The sequence below is a fragment of the Penicillium antarcticum genome, assembly GCF_028974205.1.
Source record: "Penicillium antarcticum strain IBT 31339 chromosome Unknown utg000003l_segment0_segment0, whole genome shotgun sequence".
NCBI classification, from domain to species: domain Eukaryota; kingdom Fungi; phylum Ascomycota; class Eurotiomycetes; order Eurotiales; family Aspergillaceae; genus Penicillium; species Penicillium antarcticum.
In genome coordinates, this window is record NW_026695301.1 from 60,636 (window position 1) to 75,114 (window position 14,479).

Consider the following 14,479-nt stretch of genomic DNA (forward strand, 5'->3'; position numbering starts at 1 on the left):
TTTCTGTACTTCGGCCATCATGGGTCCCAAGGTCCGACAGCACGCGACCCAGTCAAAATCTCAGGCTCTTCATCCCCTTGTACGAGGAACACATCCTCGTGCCTGACACCAAACTTGTCGACTAGATAAATACCCGGCTCGGAAGTGAAGGTCATGCCACTTTTGAGCAGGCTGTTCAAGTTTCCTTGGTTAAGGTAAGGGCTTTCATGGGCTGTGTAGATAGCTAGCTTAGCTTTTTACTCAAGGATACTGGCTGTATACTGACCTTTGATTCCAATTCCATGTCCCACACGATGTGTAAAAGTTTCGCCATACCCTGCATCAGTGATGACCTCACGCGCAGCGATATCCACGCTTGATGCTGTTGAATTTTCCCGCATCTGGTGAATAGATTGTGTCTGGGCTTCGAAAACAATGTCCCAAACCTATGTGAAGTCAATGATAGTAGGCCAGTTTGGGTGCATTGTGACATACTTTAAGTTTTTCTAACATTCTAGACGACAACGTGTCTCCCTTTGATGGTTTTTCAAGGAAAGGCGGGAAGAACGTGCGGCAGATATCCGAGGAGTAGCCATACAAATGAGCGCTGTTGATCTTGTCAGCTCTCAGTCAGGATCATGGAGCTGGTCAAGGAGTGCACACCCTACATCAATTAAGATGAATGTCTCGGGTTCCAAAACTTTAGATCCATTCGTTCCTCCGTGAGGGTTGGAGGCATTTTCATCTAAAATTGGTTAGCATTTCTTTGGAAAGCAAGGTTTATCAGGCGTATCAGACCAAAGAGCACAATATCAAAGAAGGGTTCCAGTCCTGCAACCCGCAAAGTATTATCAAGGGCGACGGCGATGTCATTCTCGGTGAGACCTGGATAGAGACCTTTTTAAAACTGTCAGCCATGAATGTGAAAGGGGACTATTGCAGTATATTACAATTCCTAATGTGCCTTACGGCTTCCACGGTGCCGGTATTGACTGCGCGGAGAATGTCGGCTTCCTTGTCGCTCTTGATCTGTCTCACTTCTTCAACTTTACCCTTCAGGCCAACCACATCGAAGCCGACAGTAGCTAGCCCGCGTTGTATAAAGTCGCGCATTTCTTCATCAACCATCAACCGTGGAGGGCGTTGAAGACCAGAGAACACGTTAGCCTGCTGAAGGGTTCTATATGGGTTCCAATGTTCTTCCCATGGAACTATTTGAATAGAATCACTGAAAGGCATTCCAAGCAGGCGGGCTCGCTCGGCCTCAAATGATGGACAGAGAAAGGTTGTGTTGGCCTTAATGTTGCCTGCCTTGTCCTCCTGGGGACGAACGACCATCAAGAATGGGCGTTCTTCGGGCTATAGGTACATCAGTGTCTGATACATAGTGGTTCAAAAGTGTATATTACCTCCCAAACCTCCCATTCCGGCTGGCTCACGTTGCCATAGTATTTGAACGTATAGCCCGGCTCCACAACAAAAGCATCGGCATCTTCAGCCACCAGAGCCTTGGCCAGGCGGTCCCGGCGCTCCTCGAAGTCTGCAAGATTGATAGGAGACGCAGTCATAAAAGGAAGACCAGTTCCAAGCAAGTTGTCAATTGCGCATTGTTGAAGGTCGGGCGGGCTGGTTAGCGACCGCGAGATGTGATGACGTCCATAACAATAACCAGTCACTAATAAGCCCAGGCTGGCGACAACATAGACACTCGAAAATCCACGCTTTGGCTGCTGCCATGCTAGCTTAGACATGGTGATGTTGAAGAGAGAATGATCCAATCCTATTCCGTCGACTTTATCTCCCGAGTTCGCCCCCTCTCTCGCGTGGGCCTTCCTTCACTTCTTCCTTGCCGCTCTTTAGCGTCAACTATACATTAGCTTCGGTGTTCAAACCCCGCACGCAGATTGGTGCGATTAACCTGTCTAGCGGCTTACACTGTACTATCTCCTATATAATGGCCGGTCTCTTGCCAAAGGGGGGAAACATCAGTTGAGACGGTCTGCGAAAACACCACTATGTCTGAGATGGAAGAGAAAGAAAAGCCTCAAGCCCTTGTATCAGCCAACGCAGAAGCACCTAATGTGTTAAATGGCGATCGGGGGTACTCTCGGGTTTCCATGGTATTCATGGTGATCTTCAGCGGTTTGGCTATCGGTTCAGATGGTTTTAACGCCTCGATCATCGGCAACTTGGAACTGATCATGGGGGTGATATACCCAGAGACTCTAACGACTGCAGTTGCCGCTAGACTTTCAAACGCATTCATGGTTGGCATGATTATTGGAATGCTTTCCTTTGGATACATCTCGGACAAGTTAGGTCGGAAAACGGGCGCAGTACTTACTACGGTCATTTTGGTCTTGGGGATTGCCCTCAGCGCAGGTGCCAGTGGTATCAATGAGAATGGCATGTTTTGGATGCTCATCATTGCCCGTGGGATTGCTGGAGTTGGTGCAGGAGGGTTTGTCTTCAATCCGGAATACTTATGGACACACACTTATACGTCATAGGGAATATCCTGTGGCTGGTGCTGGTGCGGCAGAGGCGACCGATGAGGCTCCGGGTATTCGCAAGCGCAGAGGCTTCATATTTGCTATGATTGGTGACCTGTCCGCTTCTCTTGGGTTTGCCTTTGGTGCGCTCGTCCCTTTGATTTTGCTGCTGTGTTTCCACCAACAGGTGAGACATTATGAGACAGTTTGGCGTATATCTCTAGCCATGGGTGCTATTCCTCCACTATCAATCTTTTGGTTTAGATATCGGATGGTCATGAGCTCGGCGTATCGAAAGAGCTCTATGAAAAAGCAGCGGATTCCGTATTGGCTGGTATTGAAGAAGTACTGGCGATCCCTATTGGGAGTTTGCGGCTCCTGGTTCATGTGAGTTCTCGAACACGATGATTTGAAGCTTCGACTAATTTTTTGTCAGATATAATTACATCTCTTATCCCTTCGGCCTTTTCTCATCCACCATCGTCGGACGGGTCAATCCAACATCTTCGTTGGCCCTCACCATGGCATGGGGAACAGTGATCAACTGTTTCTATATTCCAGGAGCATTTATCGGAGGTCTGCTGTCAGACAAAATTGGTCGTCGCCGCACCATGGCATTGGGCTTTGGGCTCCAGGCCATCCTAGGGTTTATCTTGGGGGGGGCCCTGGGTCCAATCCAAACCAAGCTGCCGCTGTTCATTGTTCTTTATGGTATATTTTTGACACTCGGAGAGGTCGGCCCTGGCTCCACAATTGTTCTTACTGCAAGTGAAAGTTTTCCCACCGCAATTCGTGGACATGGTGTGGGCCTTGCCGCCGCATGGAGCAAGGCCGGAGCAGCAATTGGAACGCAGGTCTTCAAGCCAATCTTGGTTAGTTGGGGCGATGATACTACCCACGGTACTCAAGCTGTTTTTTTAATTGGCTCGGGCTTTGCGGTCCTTGGGGCGTGTTTGGCATGGTTTGTTATTCAGGATAGCGATACCATCTTGGATCATGGGGATCAAGAATGGAAAGACTACCTGGTCGCTCATGGATATGATCATATTGAGTGGGGCGTTGAAGATCAGCCAACAGCTACAGACGCGAAATTACTGGATTAGGCTGGCACTTAGCAACGCTGAGATAGCCATCAATTTTTTCCTCTTCTACAGTCAATCACAGGAAATCAAGCAAAGTTTAATGGGGAGAGAATTAAAGCAAGGACCTTCTATTAAGAGTATAAATAAATACAGTAAAGACGTCCCGGGGTTTGGTAGCAAACGGAAGACAAACGAATGGCTCGATCCACCTTCGACCAGTCTTCCAAGTTGGATACTGGTCTAATGAGATCGCAAAACAAAGGCCCTTGCGAGGGCTTGTAAGTGTACATATATGTACTCGTATACACCGTCAACCTTTCCCGCAGAAGCCACCTGAATTGACGAAGATGATGGCTCTTGTTCATATTTCCATGACGGAAAAGGGCTGCTTTTGCCGAGATACAATTTACAGAAGACCGCCGAAGCTGACACAGGGTAGAGCAACACCAACAAGGTTACCATTCTGTTAAAGTTAGCATCGATGCTCGTTCCTTGATCTTCGATGGGGTTGACACTTACAGCCTCGGAGCTGGTGTCCTGGCAACAGGCAACATTTTGCTGGCAGTTCTTCTTGAGGAAGTCGGTCAGGCCGGCAGCGCCAAGAACTTTCCTTATGTTAGCTTAAAACTTCTATCTCTCTTGAAACGTCACTTACCAGACACGGGGATATCAAGCTGAGTGCAACCCTGGCCGATGCCGAGGCCATCGCTGCCAATGGCACCGAGAACGTTGGACAAGACCCCGACGTTGTTCTGGGTGACGCCCTCGTTCTTGTTAATCTTGTTGCAGCAGGACATCTTCGCACCGTTGCCACACTGGTTGACAGCGTTCTCAAGCTTGTTGCCGCCAAGCGGAGCGGATGGCATAGCCATAGCAGTGGCAGCAAGCAGAACAGTGGGGATGAAGAACTTCATTCTGTAAGGTTGGGTTGATAACGCGTGAGGTGTTTGAATATGGATTGAATGAGAGGCTTTGAAGTAGAGAATTGAAGAGAAGATGAATGAAAGATAGTTTGAGCAGGGAATCTCGTGTCTTTTATAACTTTTGCGGCGATCATGTTTCGCTCTCGCTCTCTCTTATTTCTTGCTTTTGTTCCTATACCACACCTTCTTGCCTCTGATCTCTCACGCGGATTTTAAAATGGGCGTCCCGGCTTCACTATAATGCATGGAAGTGGATAGCTTCAAATGGCATGGTCACTGGCGATCATGGAATATTGCATCTTGGCAGGGGTCAGAGGGCTTCTAGCCAGCATTATATGGCTTGGCAAACATGGATTCTTACCTGTTGACTGATACAGATGCAACGAGAGGCTGAACCTGCATGAACGTGTCCAAGCTTTCCCCTGGCGATCGACGGCCCCTATTGTGTGTTGGCTGCATGTTCCCCAGATGCGAGCGAATATGCATGTTACGGCTGAACTACTGCATATTTACGGTCAGATAATTGAGGACTTCAGTATTTGAAGCGACACTATTTGTTTTTTGTTTCCCTTTTTTTGCTTTTTATATGTGACGTCTGGCTTCCCCGAGTTGATCGACATTATGACCCATCACATCACTTATCACATCTCCATTATCTGGGGTTTGCCTTGCACTAACAACAACCTCCTAATTTTTCGATTCATCGTAATTCGCGAATTGTTCCCATAATTTCTTATGTTTTACTGGTCAGAGTCAGGGCAATTGCTGCACTTGTTGAACTTGTCACGCTTGAATTTCAATAGTCGCCGATACGTGGCGGTGGCTGCAGGACCCTCCTGCGTTGTGCATGAGTACCCCTGTAAGCCACCAAAGGCCCCGGGCTTCAGCTGTATCCTCAAGCTCAAACGAGAAACTCCCGCGAAGATCGATGCTACGGACAAATTTTGGTGGGAATTAGTTTGGTGTAAAACAAGCTGGGAGTTGCCAGGGGAAAAGGCCCGTGACAAATATTCTATTCGGTATATGCTGAGATAAAAAAAAGGGTCATGTTCTATGTATACAAGACATAAAGTATGCATGGTCGTTCTATACCCCTCAGAAATCGCCTACGATGCCCTCTGCCTACCACGTAAAAGACTCCTCCACAAATTTAATGGATCGATAGCCCTGTCGCATTGCGAGATGCGTCGCAGCACGCGCTTCATCTGCCATTCCAGGTGGGCCACATACCAAGATCACAAGGCTAGACCCAGCTGAAGATGCATCAGCGGCCCGACTCATAATCAGAGACTGAAGGTGGGGTCGCCCTCGTTGGATATTGAGTTCAAGTTCGTTCAAATTTTCAGTGCAGGTTGTAGAGTCACCAGTCGTGTAAAAAGAGGCACTGAAATCGTCTCGGTCAAAGGCAGTTTTTAGTTCTCGGCAAGAAACATCTCGAATGAACGCCGCTTGTCTTGCGGTCCAAACAAGTTCAATGTCTCGAACTCGGGTTTTCTCACTCTGGGAATCCCGTTCCCAGTCTTGAACCGAGCGGCGAAGATGATCTTGAATGTAAGGAACAGCTGACGCGATGCCGGTTCCACCAACTATGATCAACACTGATTCATACCTCCAGATTGGGAATGTATCACCATAAGGCCCTTCAAGGAGGACATTTGTTTCTGTTGCCAGGGATGGAGCACTTAGACATTTCTGGCGCAGATGTCGAGTCCAGCCATCGTAAGGACGAACCCAGAATATCAACTTCAGTCTCTGTGGTTCTTTTCCCCCAGGAGATGCATCTCCCAGAATGGTAAGGGGAGCTTGGTCGGAGGATGAACCTGAAAGGAGCGGCATATGGGATACTTCAGACAGGTTGCCGGGATGGCGCAATGATGTCGGTGTCAATGAGGAGTGATCTCCTGTTTCGTAGGACCAGGCTGCGATAGTAAAAGGGTGGCTTTCCCAGCCGGTAAGCCTGAATGGCTGATACAAGAAGTAATACTGTCCTGGTAAAGGGTGGAGGGAAGATGCTCCAGGAGTGACCTCCATTCGCACCACGTCAGTCCGTTCGTCATATGTCATGCTCGTCACTGTGGTCTTCATGAGACCTTTATGCGAAAGGCTCACATGTATATTACAGTAACACAGTCGCATGATTCGCAACGAGCGATCAATAACCCATATAGCTACCGAAGGCCAGAGGTATTTCCAGTACTCATTCCCTTCAAATATGACCGTGTGACTAGCTGTTGTTAGGTGGTAACCAATGTTGACAACGGAATTGGAGCTACTTACTAAAAGCATCCCACGAGTGTTATTACCGAAAGCACAATATGAGCAATCAAAAATAGTTCATATGTTGCGATGCGGATCCGATCCAACGAGGTGATCAGCAAGATTACCATGGCAATCGTGCCCTGTTTTAATGTTAGCTCCTTTGGACCGTGACTCAAAACCAAAGAATGCTCTTTACCAAAATTCCCCACAGCACGTAAGTCTTGGTCATTCCTCTCCAGGCTTTTCCGGCTGTCGTTTGAAGAAACGATAAGCATTTTAAAGCGTAATTGCAACGCATCTGTTGATAACTCACTTTGAAAGAACATGATCACGTAGAAGACAGAGTGTACCACTGCCTGCAAGGTGGCCACTCGAGCCACATGGCGATGAAAAATATTAAAGGATGCAAAGCTCCACCCGGTGGCCCATAGGAAGATGTTATTCCGGCCTGCGAAGAGCCACAAAAGTGGAAAGTTTGCAAATGACATGATCCCAGTGCGGTCCGCAGAATATCGCAGAACCTGGCTTGGGATATCTGGATAACTTTTAGTCCGTCAGCGATCTCACTTCTTTTATGATGGGTCTTGAAAACTCACTAGATATTTCCAGTGAATGTGTGGTAGCCTACTATACTGAAAACAGTGCTGAGAACCCAGAATCCCAATACTACAAGTGCCTCGGCTCTGGTTGAGAATGCACAACCTAACAGGTGTCGACCACGCGTTGCCAGCGGTGCTGGAGTCATGATATGAGTGTGGAGCCAATGAATCATTGTTCCCAATATTGGCGTATGTTCCAATGTCCTCAGAAACGGGTATACATTGGCTTCAATCACACGTTCTGTCTGACGTTGTCGCCGATGAAACTTCCAATCGGATAACCTAAGCGCCATCCCTAGAGACATTATACCGCCCCAATAGGCATAACCGGCATAACTGATTGGTCAACGTCCACTTCATCTTTAATAACTTAAATACACTCACCTAAATGCATGATGCAACCAACTCACAGATTCCCAGGAGTTCTTACAGATGGTTAGCTCTGGGGCGTCAAGTATGGAGGACCTGTCTCACGATCGTGTTGAACACCAAGTCAAAGTAGGATTGGGAGATAATAACGGGCTCATTCACGGGCAAGGCTCGAGACAGCTCTTGGTAATCCACTTTCCTCATATTCCGAATGGCATCATCGGTCAAGTTTTCGGCGACTGCATCCTTTGGCAGCAGCTCCTGGTGGCCAAATTCCTGGCACTCGGCAGCTAACCGAGTTAGGCCTGCCGCACGTTCTATATCATCGCAGTATATCTCTGTGGCAGCGTAAATGGATGCAACTTCGAGGGTATTTCGACATCGAGTGTCCCACATGCCCTTTGTGGGTAATCCGGCAAAACTGATGTAGTTATATGCCGAGAAGACTGTTGTCACACATTGCTCTTCTTGGTGGTTCGCCCAGACAGACTGGGCGAGTGTGAGGACCAGCCATCCGAGCAACATGGTGAATTCTCAGATCTCCAATTTGGAGGGGGGGGGAAGAAATCGGGTGAGGAGGAAGGGCGGAGCACCGGCAGGGATCCGATAATCGCTACCGATCATGTGGGCCCATGTGGGCCTGCAAATTCTCTGAATGGGCTTTGTCGACAGGTAGAAATTGCCAATAAGGGAGGTATGAGAACAGAAATTAGGAAAGTAAAGCGAAATCTTCTATCTATTTCCCCACAGGTCTTGAATTTAGTCGAAAAAGACGAAATAGACGAAAATTGCGAATTTTTTTCCATCTTATCAGATCGGATTGATTAGATAAGTCCATGTGATGGTAAACGTGGTCAAGTCATGGGATCCGGGAAATACATTGGGTATACAAATTTATACATAGAGGTGAAGAAGTCAGCCGAGTCTATATCAGGTGGCTCAACTAACCCAGCCTGGGGATTTGAAGGGTATGACATTCGTTGCTGCGTAATGGCAGATTTTGGGTAGACCTCTGTTGAGATATATGTATTTACGAAAGAACAGAAATGTCACCACAGATTTTACTTGTTGTTACATTGGCTCTCTTCAATTGTAAAGACCATAAAAGTAACATTGAATAGTTTCTCAAGACTCCCCCACAAGAATTGGCATTGAGGACAGAATCAACAGACACTCCTCACGTGATCGAAAAGACGCCTGAGGCATGAATGCCTTGTTGGAACTCGCTGTCTTCCGTAACTTGCTCAGCCAATGAGGGCATCCAAATCTCTGTCTTTTATTACTTGCTAATTCTTTCTATTCATGCTATGCTCATCATTAGTAACTCCGCTTATTCGGATTTATGATGAGCATAGCATGAATAGAAAGAATTAGCAAGTAATAAAAGACAGAGATTTGGATGCCCTCATTGGCTGAGCAAGTTACGGAAGACAGCAAGTTCCAACATGCCTTTTCGAGACCCGACCCTACAAATTTAGAGCTACGATACCCTGGCTTCAACATTGCCGTGTAATTTGTCGACATATCCATGTGAGTCTTCATATCCGTCTTCCAGGCAGCTTTAACTGGATTGGTCCATATTTGCTCCACCGGCATAAGGACCCTTGACCCGCTTTGCACGTCAAGTGCATCGAACATCAGCCCACGATGCCTATGACGAAGAGCACTATCGGGGAACCGTCGAGAACCTCCGCATTCAAGACCTGAGGTTGTTTAGCTTTCCAATTCTGGACTCCACTCAGCGGCGCAATCCGATACATGAACCAATCTACTCGGATAAATAAGTGTGTTTGATGCTGATCGGGCTTTGCTCGGGTCATTCCCCTCCGATCCCTGCTGTCTGTGCAGGTTCACTCGTTGTGCGAGACCTTTCCATGTAACGACTATTACCCGTCAACATGGCAGCTGTTTGTGTCGATCCCCCATGGAATATGACGTGCCTCACGGAGTTTTCCAGTTACAGCATGCACGTTCAGCCTAAATTCTGCACAATGGATGGATTAAAAAGTGCGAAGAGGTCATTCTAGATACGGGATCACTTGCAAACTGATCAGCACTGATAATTTGCGGGTGAAAATGCGGTTATCTCTGGTTGCCCTCGGCGCCATATGGGCTTCCAGCTCCCTGGCCTCTCCAGCGCAGCCATCCAATTACCGCAAACCAACTTCCAAGGGCTTTCGCATGCAGCATGGCTTTGAGACCGTCCTGGTGCAGCCATTTGGCTATGATGGGTTCCGGGTGCGAGCCTGGCCATTCCGGCAGCCAACGGGCCAAGAGGTTGGGTTTGTCTATGACCCTCCCCTCGAAGGACCAGAGGATGGAGAGGCACACGGAATGACCTTTGACATCGCGTTCAACGGTAACCGATCGGAGGAGCTGCGTAATGGTAACATGGTTGTTCGCACCTCCGGGTGGGGTGGTAACCCGGGAGGCTACCGTCTTGCCTTCTATCGTGTCGAGGGCGATGGCTCGGAAACTCTCCTGACCAACGAGTATGCGCCACTCAAATCACTCAACCCGCGCTACTATTCCTGGACCGGTCCAGGAAGTGAATTTGCTGCCGAGTTCTCCTTCAGCACGACACCTGAAGAGCAAATCTACGGCACAGGCACCCAGCAGGATCATCTTGTCAACAAGAAAGGCCTGACAATTGACCTCATCAATTATAACACCCACATCCCCACACCGGTGTTCATGAGTAATAAAGGGTACGGATTTATTTGGAATATGGCCTCCACCGGTCGTATGGAATTTGGCCCCCTGCGCAACAGATTCACTGCAGATGCTGCATCGGTTGTCGACTATGTGATTGTCGCATCTCATCCCAGTGACTACGACACGCTCCAGCAACGTCTCTCTGCACTCACCGGCCGCGCACCCACCCCGCCAGACTGGTCGCTCGGTTATCTCCAATCCAAGCTTCGATATGAAAACCAAAGCGAAGTAGTCTCGCTAGCTCAGCAGTTCCAAGACCACCAGATCCCGGTGTCTATGATTGTCATTGACTACCAGTCCTGGGCCCATCAAGGAGACTGGGGTCTTGACCCAAACCTCTGGCCCGATGTAGCCGAAATGGCACGACAAGTCAAAGAGCTGACAGACGCCGAAATGATGGCCTCTCTTTGGCCCAGTGTGGCAGATGACAGCGTGAACTATCTAGAAATGATGGCGCAAGGATATTTGTCGGCGACTCGTTCCGGTCCCGGTACGACTGATTCCTGGAATGGGTCTTACATTCGCAACTATGACTCTACCAACCCAGGTGCACGTCGGTTCTTGTGGAAAACCTTGAAAAAGAATTATTATGACAAGGGCATCAAGAACTTTTGGATTGATCAGGCAGATGGTGGGTCGCTTGGTGAGGCCTACGAAAACAATGGTCAGAGTGATTATATCCAGTCTCTTCCCTTCCCCATGCCAGATGCTTTGTATGCGGCTGGCACACAGAAGAGTGTGGGGAAGCTCTATCCGTGGGCCCATCAGCAGGCAATCGAGGAGGGATTCCGCAACTCGTCCAAGACGGATATCGGCTCCCCCTGTGACTATCTTTCCTTGAGTCGATCTGGATACATTGGGTCTCAAAGATTCTGCAGTATGATTTGGTCTGGTGATACGACAGCCGTGTGGGAGACCCTAGGCGCACAGGTTGCCAGCGGATTGTCCGCAGCAGCGACCGGTTGGGGTTGGTGGACACTGGATGCGGGTGGTTTCCAGGAAGATCCGACAGTCCCGTGGTCCGCGAAGTAAGTACTTCTTGTTTCTTGCCTTTGGCCGTTGCTGACCTTTCTAGCATCGACCGCCCAGAATATAGGGAGCTCTACATCCGATGGCTGCAATGGACTACCTTCCTGCCTTTCATGAGAACGCATGGCTCACGACAATGCGACTTCCAGGACGCATACACTTGTGCAAACGAGCCATGGTCATACGGCGCTGAAAACACTCCGATCATTGTCTCATATATCCACCTCCGGTATCAGCTGTCAGCCTATCTCCGAGCCGTCTTTGCCCAACTCAACAAGACCGGTCGGATGATCATGCGCCCCCTGTACATGGACTTTGAGAAATCAGATGGTCATGTCGCTGGGTGGACACAAACAAATACCAACGTCACCACACAGCAGTACATGTTTGGCCCACGATTGCTGGTGAGTCCTATTACGACTCCAAATGTGACTGAGTGGTCGGTATACCTGCCCCAAACGGCCGATAACACATCAAAACCATGGACTTATTGGTGGTCCAATGAGACCTATGCTGGTGGCCAGACAGTTATAGTCCCAGCACCAAAGGAACACATCCCACTGTTCCATTTGGGCAGCCGGGCGGCCATTCTCGATGGACGCGTCTTTGCGTAGAATTGAGATAAGAGACAGATAGATCGTAACTCAATAACAGTCGCGTTGTGGCTCGACGTTAGTCTCAATCAATATTCTTCTTATGTCCCAACCATGTCTACAAGAGTCACCAAATCATCACGGCCCGACTTCGGACATTGTTGAGTCTATTTGGCTACAACAGCGCTCACGTAAATCTCTGTGGCTCCTCACACGTAGCATTTCCAGGGCCAAGGCTTATAAAAAGTACAAGTGTCATGATCGAAGTACAAATCGCAAACTGTCCTATGAACGTCTCTAGAAGCCCACCTGCAGAGGCGATGGTAAAGGCGGAGAGGATTTAATCGGCAGAACGGAGGTCGATCAGCCATGATGTCAGGCATTTCTCTTGTAGCATCCATTCCCTTTGCACTATCATGGGAGGAGGTGAGCGTATTCCAGCTATGAATGAGACCTCTGAACCTGGGCAGAATGTATATCTTCATGCCGTGGTCGATCTGGGCAGGTAGGCTCTTCTTCTTTGCCCCTCCATTGACAACCCACTAACTCTGGCAGCAATGGCATTCGTTGCTCGATCTCAGACCTTTCACCCCCCAGTACCCGAGTCATCCCTACTGTACACTTCCATCGAGTAAACATCTCCCTTTATGAAGCTCAAATCGACCCCGACACGGGCGCCAGAATCCCCATCCCACAGCATGTCATCGACCGAATCGTTAGCGCTATAGTACGCTTCCAGATCGTCTGTGTGGAGCTCGGCGTTCCCACTACAAACATCCGGATCATTGCAACAGAAGCGACTCGCACCGCCATTAATGCCTCTGTTTTTCTTGATGCGATCCGCAACAAGACAGGGATTTCGGTGGAAGCACTACGCAAGGAAGAGGAGGGAGTCATTGGAGCATGGGGAATCTCAAGCAGCTTCTCCGATGTGGAGGGTCTCGCGTTAGACTTGGGAGGTGGCAGCATGCAGATGACCTGGATCGCTTCGCATGCAGGCAACGTTCAAATGAGTCCACAGGGATCGGTCAGCTTTCCATATGGAGCAGCCGCATTAACCCAGAAACTGGCCGACCTGAAACGGGGCAAAAGCAAAGAGGAAGCTCACAAGGCCCAGGAGCAGTTCCGCCGTGAAATGGCAGACAACTTTCGCGCTGCATTTGAGACCATTGACGTTCCCGAGCACCTCGTGAAAAAGGCACGCCAACAAGGTGGATTCCCCCTTTATCTGTCAGGTGGAGGGTTCCGGGGATGGGGATATCTCCTGCTGTATCTGCATCAGACTAAGGGCCGAAGTTACCCGATTTCGATTATCAATGGATATTCCGCGCCTAAGAAAGATTTCGAGGACACCGAAGCTCTCAAGGAAGTAGCTCGCACGGCTCATGATATCTTCCGGGTCTCTGACCGGAGACGGAAACAAGTCCCGTCTGTTGCTTTTTTAGTGAACACACTGGCCGAGTCATTGCCGCATGGGATTAAGGAAGCTCATTTCTGCCAGGGTGGAGTGCGGGAAGGAGTACTCTTCCGTGAGATGCTCCCAGTCGTGCGTCAGCAGGATCCCCTCGAGGTTGCCACTGCCCGTTATGCCCCGTCTTCGGCTCAGGCTCTCGCAGATTTGCTGCTGGCCGCCCTTCCTCGGCCGTCGGACACTCGATCATTCCCATCTTCCATCAGTCTCCACCTCATCCAGGCCTTTGCCAATGCCCTCTACGTTCACGCCACCATGTCCAAAGAATTGTCCTCTAGTGCCGCACTCTACAGCACTAGTACAGGAATTCTAGCTTCTACCCACGGCATTCCACACGCTCACCGGGCCCTCTTGGCATTAATGCTTCAGGAGCGATATGGCGGAGAATTGCCACCTCGAGACATTGATCTAAAGACACATCTCCAGGGGATTTTGACCCGCGAGGAAGTCTGGTGGACCCGCTATCTCGGGAAACTTGGCCTCGTCTTGAGCCAGCTGTACCCAACCGGGTCTATCGACACCTCCAAGCCGAGGATCGTCCCCTCAGCACAATGGGTGACCGGGCTAGGAAAGAAGGGGAAGAAAGATGGCCTAGACTTGACGATTTCCATCCAAAAAGTCGCGTACGACCCGACTCACCTCAAAGAGGAGCTTGAACATGACGTGCAGAGAATTGAAAAGGTCGGGAAGCGAAAGAACTGGATTGGTGGACGCGATGGCTGGGGCATTAAAGTCCGTGTCTCAGTGGTGGAAGAGGATTTATTACTCTCCGCATGAGTGGATATAAGCCATGTACTGGCCGCGTGCACTTGGCGTACATGTAGCATAGATATGTACAGCCACGCATAATCCTTCGAGCTGCCTGGTTTGCAAATGACCCGCTCGGATACGGAAAAGAAAGACTTTGACTGTATCATTCTCTGCCAGTTCGCGTCGGCCAGTGTCCACCCCAGGGTCGGGAGAACTCG

The 14,479-nt window shown here is 49.3% G+C and overlaps 6 protein-coding genes across 6 annotated transcripts; 3 read left to right on the top strand and 3 right to left on the bottom strand.

Moving 5' to 3' along the window:
• Positions 1 to 17: 17 nt before the first annotated feature.
• Positions 18 to 1,730, bottom strand: N7508_002725 (uncharacterized protein; the record flags this gene model as incomplete). Its single annotated transcript, XM_058460791.1, has 7 exons — positions 18 to 211; positions 266 to 425; positions 475 to 586; positions 643 to 724; positions 778 to 876; positions 930 to 1,338; positions 1,389 to 1,730. The coding sequence occupies 7 exons, from the start codon at positions 1,728 to 1,730 to the stop codon at positions 18 to 20; spliced, it is 1,398 nt and encodes a 465-aa protein (XP_058321368.1).
• A 225-nt stretch (positions 1,731 to 1,955) lies between these two features.
• On the top strand, positions 1,956 to 3,574 carry N7508_002726 (uncharacterized protein; the record flags this gene model as incomplete). Its single annotated transcript, XM_058460792.1, has 3 exons — positions 1,956 to 2,440; positions 2,490 to 2,858; positions 2,908 to 3,574. Coding segments are annotated over 3 exons (1,521 nt in total), but the record flags the coding sequence as incomplete, so codon positions are not given.
• A 385-nt stretch (positions 3,575 to 3,959) lies between these two features.
• Positions 3,960 to 4,467, bottom strand: N7508_002727 (hydrophobin family protein; the record flags this gene model as incomplete). Its single annotated transcript, XM_058460793.1, has 3 exons — positions 3,960 to 4,016; positions 4,073 to 4,158; positions 4,209 to 4,467. The coding sequence occupies 3 exons, from the start codon at positions 4,465 to 4,467 to the stop codon at positions 3,960 to 3,962; spliced, it is 402 nt and encodes a 133-aa protein (XP_058321370.1).
• Positions 4,468 to 5,598: 1,131 nt separating this feature from the next.
• Positions 5,599 to 8,228, bottom strand: N7508_002728 (ferric reductase family protein; the record flags this gene model as incomplete). The annotated part of the gene is made up of 7 exons (XM_058460794.1): positions 5,599 to 6,700; positions 6,754 to 6,875; positions 6,932 to 6,984; positions 7,049 to 7,278; positions 7,332 to 7,670; positions 7,719 to 7,759; positions 7,809 to 8,228. 7 exons carry the CDS (start codon positions 8,226 to 8,228, stop codon positions 5,599 to 5,601), a joined length of 2,307 nt encoding a protein of 768 aa, XP_058321371.1.
• A 1,551-nt stretch (positions 8,229 to 9,779) lies between these two features.
• N7508_002729 (uncharacterized protein) lies at positions 9,780 to 12,061 on the top strand (the record flags this gene model as incomplete). The annotated part of the gene is made up of 2 exons (XM_058460795.1): positions 9,780 to 11,446; positions 11,494 to 12,061. The coding sequence occupies 2 exons, from the start codon at positions 9,780 to 9,782 to the stop codon at positions 12,059 to 12,061; spliced, it is 2,235 nt and encodes a 744-aa protein (XP_058321372.1).
• A 395-nt stretch (positions 12,062 to 12,456) lies between these two features.
• N7508_002730 (putative transcription regulator (RTG2)) lies at positions 12,457 to 14,288 on the top strand (the record flags this gene model as incomplete). Its single annotated transcript, XM_058460796.1, has 2 exons — positions 12,457 to 12,545; positions 12,596 to 14,288. 2 exons carry the CDS (start codon positions 12,457 to 12,459, stop codon positions 14,286 to 14,288), a joined length of 1,782 nt encoding a protein of 593 aa, XP_058321373.1.
• Positions 14,289 to 14,479: the final 191 nt, after the last annotated feature.